Source organism: Diabrotica virgifera, chromosome 3 (assembly GCF_917563875.1).
Source record: "Diabrotica virgifera virgifera chromosome 3, PGI_DIABVI_V3a".
NCBI classification, from domain to species: domain Eukaryota; kingdom Metazoa; phylum Arthropoda; class Insecta; order Coleoptera; family Chrysomelidae; genus Diabrotica; species Diabrotica virgifera.
In genome coordinates this window covers 69,192,743-69,208,510 of record NC_065445.1, presented here as the reverse complement: position 1 = coordinate 69,208,510, position 15,768 = coordinate 69,192,743, and the positions used below count along the sequence as shown (strand labels likewise).

The window sequence follows — 15,768 nt, the reverse complement described above, 5'->3', positions numbered from 1 at the left end:
TTTTTTCGAATCATGAAAAAACTAATAAGTATTTTAGAAAAATTTAAACGCAGGATGAAAGATTACATTATTACCGAGGGCGGAAAGCCCCTTAGAATAAACAATCAGTTTCTATTGAATGAAATATTTGAAATTAAATATCACACTTCTCTTTTATTTTCAGCCCTGTAACTTATTAAAATAAATATTATAGAAGTTTTCAGGGACTTTCAGCCCTCGGTAATAATATAGTCTTTCATTCGGAGCTTAAATTTTTCATAAATATTTATTAGTTTTCTCAGGATTCGAAAAAATGAATACCTACAATTAAAATACATTGAGAATTTTGACATGCGTCACAATTTTGCATTAACTCAATGTAAAATTCTAAACTGTTGAATTCCAGGTTCCCTAATTATTTGACATCAAAAGACATTAGAAACTATTTGTAGAGTATTGAAAACAACTGTTAAAATTGGTCTACATAATTAAACATATTCCAAAATTTTGTAAAAATGTAATACATTTCAGTTTTCAGCCCAAACTTAGGCCACACACAATGCAATAATGTTCACATTTTTGAACTGTCAATATTTTTATTTTATCATCTATTGTTTAAAAACAATACAGTTGATAAGATACCCTCAGCTGCGGAGAAAGTATTCCTAATAATAAAGATTTATAATAAAGTCTAATAACCGTGGAACAGAATAAGCTATCTGACAAATTTTAAGATTTGGCAGTGACATTGACAGTATGTAAATATTTAGTATTTATCCTTCAAAATACACTGCTCAATTTTCTACAAAATACGCTTCAAGAGTCGTATCAGTTTTTTTTGGAACCAGGTGTACATTTTCTGTAATTTCTTCATACATTTCTTAAATCAAAATCATTATTTACGACTATTACAGTTTTCGCAGTATTTCCATCTCTTGTAATACTTTACTATTGCACGGTGTAGACGCTGTTAATTTCTCGCAATGCAGTTCTTCGATGCGCAAGCCGTCTAAAGGTACGTATCCATACAAGGGTAAACCTCGCTCGGTGTAGTAGCTCCACTTAGTGGATACGTCGGTGATCGCCGCTTGGCGCCTACACTCTTCGTTTCAACCGGTTTGCGGTTTATATGTAAGGGAGTGCATGCTGTATCCATTTGAGCAGCTACACTGAGCGGGGTTCACCCTTGTATGGATAACGTACCTTAATGATCGCACTCGGCTCAATGAAATGTAAGCTTTGCAGGCTCAATGCAGGCTTTTAAGCCTGTCCTTACGCAAACACTTTCGGGTCCAAGTTCACGACAGCGCAGCGTAGTCATCAGTCGAACCTTGCGTTTTATGGACAGTCGAAGCCCACGACAATACTAAGGGCAGCATTCGTCCCTCTGCGCTGCGGTGCCATAACTTTTTTCTAATGGATAGAAATCGGACAGAAGCTGGATAAATTTGAAACTTTATTGTTTATATATGCAGCATAACGTAAACAAATAACGTAAAAAGTGAAATTATGTATAGTTCATATAATTAGCTACAATCTGTAAAAGTTTCAAGTTTCTACATTGTAAAAAACAAGAGAATTTAAGCATTTTCCATTAAAATCGCTTTTTTTTTAAACAATTCATAAACATAAAAAACAATTTTTGATCGACTATTCGTGTATTGTTCCCGCGAATCCATATGTCTGCAAAATGTCATTCATTTCCATTGAAGAAAAGGCAGTCAAATTAACGTCTAAAGATTTGACGCAAACAATGGAACTAAATAAAAGCGTTTAAAAATCAAAAACTTTATGAAGAATTATAGAACAAATAAAACGTTAAACATACAAAGAAACGTGTGGGGAAGGGTAAGTTAATAATTGAACATCAAGGAATTAAAGGAATGTACAGTAAAGAGTAGTGAAATGCAATAAAGCAGAATATGAGAACTATGCAGATGCAGAAGAGTATGCTGCTGGTATGAAATCTCACAGTTGAGGTGAATATATTTCATAAAATTAGTAAAAACATTATACATATTCCGGAAAAATAGTGACTAAAGTATCTTGTGATAAAATTAAAAAGAAAACCATAATACTAGTGCATGTAGTTAATAAAAACTGGTGTCTGTTTGTTGTGCTACAAGTTGGTACTAATACAGAAACTGGAATGTAAAAATAGTTAAGATAACATTTATAATATCAATATTTGAGAACTGAAGATAAACATTTATAATATTATTCAATTTATATTTAAATAATAAGACATTTAAAGAGATTTCGAACTAGAAATAGTTGGATATATCTATATACTTTGCTTATATTATATAACTTTTGCTATCATAAATGATTTAGGTACGTGTACAGGCTTTTCTGAAATTAAACACAAAGATAAAATTAGATACTGACTGTGCTCTATGCAAGTGAAAACTAGACAATTTCGGAAAAACACAAGAGCAGGATAAATGCAATTGAGATGAGACACCTAAGAAGGGTAGTTGTAAAGATAAAATAAGATAGATTAAGCAATGAGACTATTAGGAGAATGGCCAACCAAGAACCAATACAGTAAAACCTCGATATAACAGACTAATTGGGCAGACAAGTTGTCCATTAAAAGCAAAAGTCCGTTATATAAAAATAGGTTTAAAATAAAACAAAAAAATGTTTCTTAAGTTTATTTTGCACTTTTGAAGATTGCTGTTTCTTATAATTAGATATGTGTCCGCATTATGTCCATTATAAAAAATTTATTGAAACTCTTTGTAAAATACAGAGACGTATTTAATTTTTTTCACATCTGACTGGATTTTCTTGTCCGTTATATCCGAGGTCCGTTAAATAGAGGTCCGTTATATCGAGGTTTTACTGTAATGAATAAAATAGCAAATAGACAAATGAACTGATGAGGGCATCTGACAAGGTTGCAACCCAACAGAATTACAAAAAAGTCCACAAAGCAAATAGTCCTGTCGCCAGTGGGGATACAACGGCCTCCTTAATTCAGATGGACTTAACCAAGTTTTTTTATGTATTTTGACCCGTAGAACATGCATTTTTTGGGTAACAGTCGATCCGGATGTAGATAAGATTGTTATAAACAAAGAACTTGAGGAATCACATAACAGTGATTTTCACAGTTCCACAGTTTTCAAAACAAAACATTTTTTTCGTAGGATGCATAGTTTTTGACATAAACGTGGTTGAACTTACAAAAAATCGAAAAATTGCAATTTTTGAACCCGAATAACTTTTGATTGAAAAATAAAATAGCAATTCTGCTTACCGCATTTGAAAGTTCAAGTCAAATTCTATCGGTTTTGATTACTTTCATTGCTATAAATTAATTTTTTTATTGTTAAACAAAGCTATAAACACATAGTGATTGAATGATGTTTTCAATGCATTTCTGATTTGAAATCAAACGAGTAGGTGCGCATACAGACAATTTCATGTAGATTACGTACATTAAAATGCATGCATTGGGCACGGGAAACAAAATGTGTTTATGACTTTGTTTAACAAATAAAAACTTAATTTTTAGCAATGCAAATAATCAAAACCGATAGAATTTGACTTGCACTTTCAAATGCAGTAAGTAGAATAGGGAACTTGCATAAATTTTTAAATTTTGCAACACAACATAATTTAAACCATGTATCAAAGATAAAAAAGTGTTGTTTGTCTTTCGTTTGGCCTCTAAAGACGATTAAAAATTCAAATTAAAACAGTTGGTCCAAAACGCGTCGTGACGTCACTGGGTTGTACATTTACATTTTTCCAATAAAGTAAACAGAATTTTAAATTAGACGTTATAAACGTCAGTAGAAAATACATTTATGTGACGTTAGAAGTGTTTTTGATCGTTTGAACTATTCATAGAAAATTTTTACTTTTACAATATGGTTTTATTTTCAATAGTAAACCTTCGTTCCTTTTCTTCAAAAACAGTATAAAACTCGCAATTTTAACAAACTGGTATATATTATTACAATGACATACGATAAATGTCATTAGAATATAAATATTTTTGACTTATTCCACGAAGATGAGCTGGTCAAATACCCAAGTAGGTGGAGGCCAATAAACTAAAGAAGGAGAAGAAGACTATACCTAAATATAAGGTTGTGTCTAGGTATACGTTAACGTGTACGCAAATAAAAAAGTTAGAGTGTCAGTGATTTCTTATTTTTTATTTGTTTATTGTTTGTTTTTAAATTAACTATGGAGTGTGGACAATTATTTAGTTCTTTTAACGAGTTTATTTAAAACAGTACGAAAAAGATAAGAGACTATAAATTAATATATATATTTTTAGTTATAAATGAAATAGTATTACCGTCCAAGATTAAAATAAAAGGAAGACCTAAAGCTTTCACAATAATAATTAACTTGTTCTGAAGCTATTATCCTTGTGGAATTTTTGTAATCAACTATTCTAAATGAGAACTAAGCCACAATTTAACTAAAAAATTGATCTTATTAACATTTCGACGTCTAAACCGGATGTCGTTGTCAAAATACAAAATATTATTAAATTAAACAAAAATGTTGTTGCTTAGAAAAAATTTTTTTCTAATAATTTATTTAATCTGCCTAATTTTTGTATTTTGACAATGACATCCGATTTGGACATCGAAACGTTAATAAAATAATTTTTTTAGTTAAATTGTGGCTTATTTTTCATTTAGAATAGTTGATTATAATAATTCACTTACATATAAAAATTATTTTAACAATATTTTGTACCTAAATGTCATGTCAACTAAATGCATATAATTATTTTGCTAACCTAAATAATAATATATACTTTTATATATATATATATATATATATATATATATATATATATATATATATATATATACATTGATTTATTACAATAGGGATGTTCACTAATTTTTAAATATAGTTAAATTCAATAGATTACAAGGTATATAAAAACGTAACAATCATAAAACTGTTTAAAAATGTATATTTTTTAAGATAAATGAGTTCATAATGTTGATTTTCTTGGAGGCTAGAAAAACGGTACCCTGCACCGAGGCTACGGTCTGTGACGTCAGCAGTCGTAACGTCTTTGATCGACGACTAGTTTTGTATACTTATTTACTCAGTGTATTTGAATGTGCGCAGTTTTTTACGTATTTAATTATTGAAAATTATTACAGAAAGCTGGTTAAGCGAGGACATCTTATCTGAGGAGTTTGGTGGAGCTAGTAGCTATAATGTTTTTCGTGCTGACAGGAACATGCAAGTTACATCAAAAACCAGAGGTGGCGGCATATTGGTATTGGTTAAAAGTTACATCCAAGCTTCAATTATTAAGAAAACTGAAAGCCACATCGAACAGTTGTTTATATTATGTAAATATTTTGGAACAAGTTTTGTGGTGGGCGGTGTATATATACCACCTGGATCAACTGAGGATCAATACAGTGACCACTGTCTGGCTGTTGAAGAAATCTGTGCTACATATCCTGATACCAAGTTTTACATAGTGGGTGATTTTAATCTGCCTAGTGTACAGTGGTCAAATTCTAATAATGGTGTTAAAGTAAACTGTTCTTCAGGTTCTCCAGCTCTTTATCTAGCACAAACATATGGTTTTTATAATATGTTCCAAATGATTAATACACCAAATAGCAGAAATGTATTTCTGGATCTTCTTTTTACCAATGATAATTCAATGGAATGTTGTAAGTCTTTAGATCCACTTTTTTGTGACTCTATTCACCATACCTCTTACACCTGTAATTTTAAAATAGGGAAAAATGAAATGTTGGATTCACTTAAAATAGAGGAATTTTATTTTGATTTTAAGAATGGCAATTATGAGGGTCTAAATGATTACTTATTTTCAGTAAACTGGGACAATATATTTATACATAATGATATTGACACTGTTGTGTCAGATTTTTATAATATCTTAACTTTTGGTATTCAATGTTTTATTCCACAGAAAAAATTTAGAACATCCAGCTATCCCTCTTTCTTCTCTAGGGAATTAAGAGAAATGATATCACTAAAAAAGAGTAAACATAAAAAATATAAGCTGTCTTATAGTGAAAGGGACTATCATGAATTTAGTATGTTGAGAGCACAATGTAAACGATTGAGTCAAGAGTGTCACAAAAATTATCTGACATCTGTAAATAGGGATTTGATTAGTAATCCAAAGAATTTTTGGAAATTCATTAGTGGTAGGAGAACATCAAGTAATATTCCGAAAAACATGGTTCTAAATAATTCAGTTGCTACCAATGGTCAACAAATTGTTGACTTATTTGCTAATCACTTTTCTACAGTCTTCTCAAATGCAAAGGCAATGTCTCCTGAAAAATTTTATAGCCAAATTAACATAGATTGTCCTGTGATATGTGTATCTGAGGTTTTCGAAAAGTTAGGGACTCTTCCTAATAAGCTAATGATTGGGGCTGATGGCATTCCAAATCTTGTTTTAAAACAGTGCAAATATTCATTATCTCAGCCATTGTGTAAACTGTTTAATTTGTCTCTATCTACTGGAATTTTTCCCCATATCTGGAAAGAAAGTTATATCTCGCCTATATTTAAAACAGGCTCCAGAAATGATGTAAAAAACTATCGTAGTGTATCCATACAATCATCTATCCCAAAATTATTTGATAGTCTCATGTATAATTATTTGAACTGGCATTGCAAACACATCATTATTGATGAACAGCATGGTTTTAGAGGAGGTCATTCCACAATGACCAACTTGCTTCTATACCATGGTAGGTTGTTGGATGCCTTGGAGAGGGGGTATCAAGTTGATGCTGTGTATACTGACTTCTCCAAGGCATTTGATAAGGTCAATCACTTGTTATTGGTTGAGAAGCTGAGAAATATAGGTTTCTCTGATAGATTGGTGGAATGGTTGCGTAGTTTTTTGTGCGATAGAAGGCTAGTAGTTAAAATCGGTAACTTTATATCTAGAGTGATTGAGGTATGTTCAGGGGTTCCTCAGGGGGGACACTGCTCTCCTTTGTTATTTAACCTGTTTGTTAATGACCTCAAAAAGGTCTTGAAGTATTGTGACTTTCTCATGTTTGCTGATGATCTCAAATTATTTTTAACTATACGTAATGATCTTGACATTAGTTTACTACAAAAAGATTTGGATAGTCTTTCTCAGTGGTGTGAACATAATCTCTTAGACCTTAATATTGATAAATGCTTTCAGATTTCATTTCATAGGAAAAAAAATAGAATACCATCATTCTATTCTATAAATGGGCAAAATCTTAAAATAAATGAGGTAGCTAAAGACTTGGGTATACTATTTGACTCCAAACTGAATTTTAGTGATCATATAGATAAACTAGCAGTAAAAGCGAACAGGATGTTAGGTTTTACACTAAGAAATTGTAAAGGGTTATCTTTGGAGGCAGTGAAGACAGTATATGTTGGGTTGGTCAGATCACAGCTTGAATATGGGTCAATTATCTGGTCTCCTCAGTATAATGTCTATAAGTCGTTACTGGAGAGTGTGCAACATAAATTCCTACGATATTATAATTATATGTTCAATCTGAATATGATTCCTGACCACAACTATTCTCATATTTTAAGGTATCTTAAACTGGATACATTAGAGAAGAGAAGAACCATGTTTGATATTTGCTTTGTTTTCAAACTATTGAATGGAAATATATCATGTTCAGAAATTCTTTCACAAATCAAATTTGCTGTTCCACAGAGAATGCTTCGACAAAATAACTTATTTTTTATTGGCTTTCATGCAACAAATTATGGTAGACACTCATTCATGAATCGATCCCTAGAGTTTATGAATAGAGAAGATAGATTGGATGTGTTTAATAACTCTTTTCAGTCATTTAAGAGAACTCTTTTGGAAATATGTTAATGTTATATTGCTATTACATATGTGCCAGTTTATTAGTGATAACTTATGTACCTAATGGATTTATTATTTAAATAACTTTTTGTTCATTCTGTATGTGATATATTTGTACCTATATGTATCTTTTAAGCTTTTTTTAATAGGATGCTATTTAGATTAGTTTTGATATAGCCTTTAATCAAAAATGTACTATTTTTTTTTTGTAATGGGGGTTTCCCGTCTAATAATAAATAAAAAAAAAATAAAAATAAAATAAAGCCAAATAAGTGGTGTTTTGTTCCTGGGTGTGTAAATACATCAAAAAACAGTTCTGACAAGATTTTTATTACCGTTCCAGCCAATTTAAAACAGAAAAAGAAATGGTTTGTTGCAGCTAGAACTTAAAATAATTAACTTAAAGAACTAACTTAATAAAATAAACATTATAGAATCTTTCCAGAGACTTTCGGTCCTTGGTAATAATATAATTGTTCTTTCTGCATTTAAATTTTTCAAAAATACTTATTATTAGTTTTCTCAGGATTAGAAAAAAATGAATGAATTTAAATAACATTGGACCAAGATTTTGCACCTACCCCCTTAAAGAGTAAATAAAAAAGTTTCGGGACCTCAAATGTGTATTCCTTAAACTGGGATATTCCTAAAAACGGGATTCTAATAATACATACAGTAAAAGTAAACCTTGAAATAACTACATGTGGATGTAGGTATGACTTTATATTATATTAAAATCATTAATAATTTAGTGAAAAGATTGGTTGAAATGAAAATGTATAATACCCAAGTTCAAAAATATTTTTTACCTTGGAACAGTTGTCAACTCGAAATACGAAACAACCGAAATAAGATCTAGAGTTGAAAAGGACATAGCAACATTTAACAACATGCATGAGAAATATTTTTACCCATTGCGACATAATATCTCTCCCACTAAAAATGCGGCTGCTAAAATGTTATTATTTCCGGTCTTGCTATATGGCGCAGAGGCCTGGACAATAATGGAAACATTAATGAAAAAGCTAGAGGCATTCGAGATGTGGGTGTACCCACGTATCCTCAAAATATCCTGGGCGACCCACACCAACGTACAGGTATTGCGTCGAATGGGAAAACAAAAAGAAATCTCTTTTACAATTAAGAAACGAAATCTTAAATATTTCGGTCATATCATGAGGCATGATAAATATCGTATACTCCAACTGATAACGCAAGATAAAATAGAGAGCAAACGCGGACCCGGAAGAAAAGACACTCATGACTTAAAAACTTACGCCAATGATTTGGACAAAAATCGATCGAGTTATTAAGAAACGCCTCAAACGAAATTAAAATTGCCATGATGATAGCCAACGTCCACAACGGACAAGGCATGAAGAAGAATAAAAATATTTTTAATAAGTACACCTAACCAAGGTAAAGTAATAACCAGCCAATGTATGTATACAATATGCATGCATACAATGCATGCATACAACTTTCTCTATTTTTTTTTTGTGGAGTATTAAGCATTTATTTTTTTAGCTTAAAGAAGACATGGAAAATTATATGGAATATACACTCAGTAAAGCTGTGGTAGCTTTATTTTTTTACAAGATGCCAATAAATCATACACCATTGTTACATCTACACTACAGTCGGTAGTTTATACGAATCAGCTTTCTGAAAACCTTCTTCCCATTTTATTTGTTTATTTTTGTAAAACCCAAAATATGTCCTTACAAACAGTCTAGCCACTTTAACTAAACAAATTCACTATAAAACTCCACTTTAACCCTGATAAAACAAGAAAAGAACAAAATAAAATGACCTGAAACGTCAAACAGGTAAACAGTAACACTATTAGAATGGCGCGCGCTTGGGGTATGCAACTAGTGACGTCAGGCCAATAGAGAAGCGTTCTTGAAATTTAAAATAATGGTAGATTTCTAATAAAGATTTTTTATAGAAAGGCTTTTTCAATTTTGTTGAAATTTTGGACAATTATTCCTAGGGTGTTTCTTAATCATTTTACATGTTTGAAATGACTTTTTAATTTTTTGTGAACATCCCTATTAAGTTTGAAACATCTGAATAGTTCTGCTTCCCTTCCCTTAACAAATATTTTTCTATCAAACAAACACTAAACATATCAAAACAGCATGTACTAAAATGTATAGTCACTGCGCAAGCTAACTAATGACGTCACTGGCTTGAAGAAGTTTAATTCACGTCTACCTAACTTTTTTATTTGCGTACACGTTAGCGTGTACCTAGACACAGCGAAATATAACCATAATCAAAACTAATGCAAAACTATGTGACGTCACGGGCCGTTTGAACTATTTTATACCGCAGAAGACTTTAAATATGTATTTCTAAGTTATTACAAGTTTTTGAAGAGTGAAATTTTGGAAATCTCATTTTTAAACAAAACTGAACATTATTATCTAATAAAAAAAATGTGCAAGTTCCCTATTGCTATTTTATTTTTTAATCAAAAGTTATTCAGGTTCAAAAATTGCACTTTTTCAATTTTTTGAAAGTTCAACCGCGTTTATCTCGAAAACTATGCATCCTACGAAAAAACTTGTAAGACCATTTTTCGCTGAGAATCACCCAAAAGATACAAAAAAATGTTTTGTTTTGCGAAAAATCGCTGTTATGTAATTCCTCAAGTTCTTTGTTTATAACAATCTTATCGACATCCAGATCAACTGTTACCCAAAAAATTCATGTTCTATGTGTTCAAAATACATAAAAAAAACTTGGGTAAGTCCATCTGAATTAAGGAGGCTGTTGTACCACCTTGGCGACAGGACTAAAAGAAAATGTAAAAATAAAAAGAGGCAGACCAAGAAAAAATGGATACTGAAAGTAGTAGAGGCAGGAAAAGTTAAATAAAAATCACTACTTGAGGAATTGAAAATTATGGCAGGAAATAGAAAAGAATGGAAGAGATGGGGGAATGGAAATTAAAAGAGCTAGGCCAAATCTGATAGGGTAAAAAGAAGAGGAGAAAGAAAGAAAGAGAACTATGCAAGTAACATAAATAAAAAGAATATTGAAATGAAATATTGTAGAAAGATAAAAAAAATAACATCTTTGTGTAAAATCTTTTTGTCTTTTACTGTTTTTCTATGCAGATGGCATACATGTGAGCCACCTAGTGCATCCACCAATACGCGGATGGCTTGCATGCATGCCACTTTTGATATAATGCCCTTCTAAGATTAAAACAAGTTTCAGTAGAGAGTATTAATCTTTTAGCTCATACATCGACATGCAACAACATGTTAAAGAATTAACATACGAACAAAAAACATGAAAAAATAAGATGATAAATAAACATTAATGTTACACTATTTTGTGGGATGTCCAACATAAGCATGAAGTGTAAGCCAAAATCTCAAACTATGCATCAGGTTGTTTTGTAGAAATTGTAAGAACAACATGTGGCTTGCCTAAAACGTATTTTGCTTACATGCCAAGCTTTGAACATAAATAACAGCAAACTTTAAGCATAAAATTATAATATTTAGAATGAAGCAAGGCTATTTTTATAATTACTTTTGATTATTTCGTAATTGATTACATAAATTATCGTATATAATGGAATTACTTAATTTAAACACGGAAATTAGGAATGAATTATTTAAAAATAAAATTCTAAATTTAAAATTATGCATTGAACTTTAGTAAATGACCTTTACAATGTCACGGTTTCTTTAACTTACCTTCTTCTAATTTCTCTTTCGTAGGGCCTCAAATAACCATCTCTGTTCAGTAACGCATCTATTTCGGGAACTTCAACTTCCATAGGATCTAATTTTGTATATTTTCCACCCATTTTTATTTAAATCAAAAGGAAACAACACGCGCTTTTCTATGCCGAAATACATGCACTACTACTACTAATGCTGAAATGAAAGGTTGAAGAAGGTTAAATTGATTAGAACCTTGAGTTTGATATGGTTTGATAACGAAAGTGTCAAAAAGTCGTTGTTTTTAGTTTTTTTATCGTGTTTTGATAACTTGAACGGCAAAAACTATTTGTGAGGTTATATGTACACATTTAGTCAAACACTTGGCAACATTGGAAAACTGTGGGAAAATATTTGGTCTTTTTCATGTTGGCAACAATGGAGTAAAGGTAATCATACACGTGTGGCAAATCTTCATAGTCCAAGCTGTATGCTCGCAGCCGTTAGGTAAATTATTCGTTTTTTTTAACTTTACGCAAAAAGAGGTCCTTAACAAATTCACACGATGTCAGGAGGTACCGCGGTCGGAAAATTGTTTAAACATTTTTTTTAAAGCAAATTCAAAATATTAATTTTTTACTTCGGACATTTTTTTTAGATTCTTTGGGTCATTACGAGCCAAAAAGGTATTTTATGATTTTTGTCTAAAATTCATTGTTGTCGAATTATACCTGATTCAATTTTTTTTATTTAGCTTAAATGCCTCGACAACTAATGGTCATTGGCACGATTCAAAATTTGAAAAACGCGAATATGGCCATTTTTAAGGTTTTAACTCGGTTAAAAGATTATTACATATTATGAAAGTCAGAAAGTAACCAAATCAAAGTTTAAAGCCATCCCTACAAGATCCTGGAGAAATATTTGTCATTATTTTATTACTAAGCTGTTATATTTAATTATTAACAATGAGCGCTAAACGCGTACTAACCGGTAGGGATGGGAAAACCTACCGGTTTAAACCTAAAACCGGTTTTTTTACTTCGCAATAACCGATTTTACCGGTTGTTTTTTGTCCCGGTTATAACCGGTTTTTTCTTTTTAAAGTAAAAACCGGTTATTAGGTTTTCCAAAAACCGGTTTTTTTGGCTGGTTATAACCGGTTTTGTCAAAAACCGCCATCTCTACTAACCGGCCGTCAATGGTGAGTGAGAGTGAGATGCACGATTGGACCGCCAGAATTGTGATTTAGGATACAAACTAGGTAAGATGAATGAACCATGCTGCAGAAAGTGCGAAATAGAAGAAGAAACTGCCATACACATACTATGCCATTGCAGTGTGCTATTAGGTGATGTGAGGCAGGAATTCAATGGTTAAATGAGGTTTGAACCAGAAGAAATTCTAAAACTACCAATAAAAAAACTGTTGGCCTTCGTTGAGGCCACAGAACTTATTAATAGAGTTTAAAGAAGAACGCAGTGTGTGGTATGTACAAAGGTCTTATGTGCCAGAGACTAACGAGTCTCGCCTGAATTAGGAAGAAGAAGAAGAAGAAAATGTGATTTAGGTACAAATATACAGATTCTAATATTTAATAATAATTCTAATATTTAATAATATAATTTATTTTATTTTTTAAACGCTTTTCTTTAATTCAATAGTTTGCATCAAATATTTGGACGTTAATTTGACTTTTCTTCAATGCAAATCAATAAAAATTTGCAGACATATGCATTCGCGGGCACAATACACGAATAGTCAATAAATTTTTTTTTTTATGTTTATTAATTGTTTAAATAAAAAAAATTATTTTAATTGAAAATGCTTAAATTCTCTTGTTTTTTACAATGTAGAAACTTGAAACTTTTACGGATTGTAGCTAATGATATGAACTATACATAATTTCACAAATTTCACTTTTTACGGTAATTGATTTGCCAATTTTTTGCCGATTCCAACCACTTTTCATATTTGTACATCATATGTTTTATACATATTTTAATAAGCATAACGATATACAGTCGAACCCGCTTATTGGAATAGCCTTTGTACCAGGCAAAAATATTCTTATAACCGGGATATTCTAATAACCGATCATTGGTGGCTAGTCGAAATAAGTGTACCGAATATACGTAATAATATTATTTACATACTATGCCAATGTGTAGTTTTACATACTATGCCAATATGTAGTTTTTCATACTATGCCAACATAGGCGCCCATACACACGGGCAGGGAGGGGCCGTGGCCCCCCCTAGCTTTTCGGGAAAGAACAAAAATTAAATTTATATTACATAAACGTATTTTTGTCAAAAAATTATTGGATAATTTTGAGAGATAAATTGGAAACAACATATTTATTAATAAAAAAATTCACATATTGGGTAATTAATAGTTTAACAGAAAATCTGTGTGTCTGTGACAGCGGTCAATGTATATGGAATGTGCATAATACACATTTCGCACAGTCACGGTATGCTATTAACGAAAACATTGAAAGAGATTAGAAACTTGGGAACAGAATATATAGTGTAATCGACACCCAAAATTACAAATTAAATGAATCATTTATAATACTGCAAAGAAAATCATATCAGCAAGAAATCCGATCTCTGACCGATAATCACTAATGAGCCATTTGTCGTTAAGAACTGGCACTATCATGGGCGCCCGCAGGATTTTTTTTCAGGGGGGGCAAAATAAAAAACTGTTGTATGTAATACTTATATTTTTAAAACGTTAAGAAAACAAAATATTGCAACTTCTTTTAGGAACAAATAACAAAACCACGAAAGCAACTCTTAAAAAATACAAAACAAAATATTATAATAAATGTTATTAATGCTAAAAGGTAATAAAAGTAATACCTAAAAGTAATACAAAATAGCATGCAATTTTATTCTTAACTAAAAACCAGTCTTCTGTTATTTTGACAAAATTCGTCTAGTATTTTAGTGGAAAAATTGGAAATATTTAATAGACGATTTCGATGGATACTCAACAATGCTAGCCCAACAAGTCTATCTTGTCCCATTGTAGCTCTTATCCACGTTTTAATCCTGCGTAAGGTGCTAAAACTCCGTTCAATTGTGCAGGTAGTACACGGCAAAGTAAGTAAAAGAATGCAGCTATCTTTGATAGCAGGAAAAAATTTACAGTGCTGAATAAGATCTTCAATGGTTATGTTCTCAGCTATTTGAGATTGAGATAAATACTCTCTCCAAATATTTAATTCGCTTTCCAAATTCTCAATGTTGTATAGATTTCCTACCTTAATTGCGAAATATTTAACATCTAAAGATTTTATATTTTTTGGTAAAATATTAAACAAAGAGAAGGCGACTTCATGTTCTTTAGAAAATCTTGTTTTTAAGGCAAGAATCAGATGATCTAAATATGGTATAAATATAGATTTTCTAAAATAATCTTCTGCTGAATCAGATTCATAGTTAGATCTATGAATTTGTCGACCGCAAATTCGTGGTTTTCCCACTTCTATGTTGAGGGTCTCACAGATAGATAATGCATAGGAAAAAATGTCTGCAAAATTTGAATCAACCTCTGAGCGCTGTTTTTCACAAGTCCTGGTAATTAAATTTATATGGTGATGAACATCTACAAAATTAATTGAAATACCTTGTAGCGTATTTGCAATGGGCTCTAAAATATTTGAATATTTACTTGCCACAACTAGACAAATAACAAACGTAAAGGAATTTAAGGCAGCCCATAACTGAGCTGCTCTTTTTGTAGTAGAAGTGTTCATTAAAATTTGCCCAGTTTTTATATCAAAAAGTGTTTTAAATAATATTTTAAAATTTTCAGCAAAAATCCGCAAAGATTTATATTTAGCTGACCAACGAGTTTCACAAAACAAAGGTATATTGGGAATTAGGTTTCTTCTTAGAGTACTCTCTCTAAAAAATACTATTAAGTACGTCTTTAACAGTACCTATGGTATTTCGAATTTCAACTATTTTACTAATGTCGTTTATGACTAAATTTAACCTATGGGAGGCACAATGAAAATAGAATGCTTTTTTATACTTATCTTGTATTATCTTCTGAACCCCGTGAATTTCACCAGCCATTGTTGAGCATCCATCATAGCCCTGCCCTACAAGTTTGTCCATGTTTAAACCTGATGTTTCCAAAAACTCCAAAATAGAATAAGCTATGCTATCAGCGTTTAGTTTATCTAATTTCACAAAACCAAGAAACTCTTCTTTCACCGTAAA

The 15,768-nt window shown here is 31.2% G+C and overlaps 1 protein-coding gene across 1 annotated transcript in view; it reads right to left on the bottom strand.

Annotated features, from left to right (window-relative positions):
- Nucleotides 1–11,907, bottom strand: part of LOC126881123 (1,4-alpha-glucan-branching enzyme) — a 71,882-nt gene extending 59,975 nt beyond the window's left edge. Inside the window, exon 1 of the mRNA XM_050645179.1 lies at nt 11,560–11,907. Coding sequence (XP_050501136.1) covers nt 11,560–11,672 — 113 coding nt within the window. The 5' untranslated portion in view covers nt 11,673–11,907. The remainder of the gene's footprint in view (nt 1–11,559) is intronic.
- Nucleotides 11,908–15,768: the final 3,861 nt, after the last annotated feature.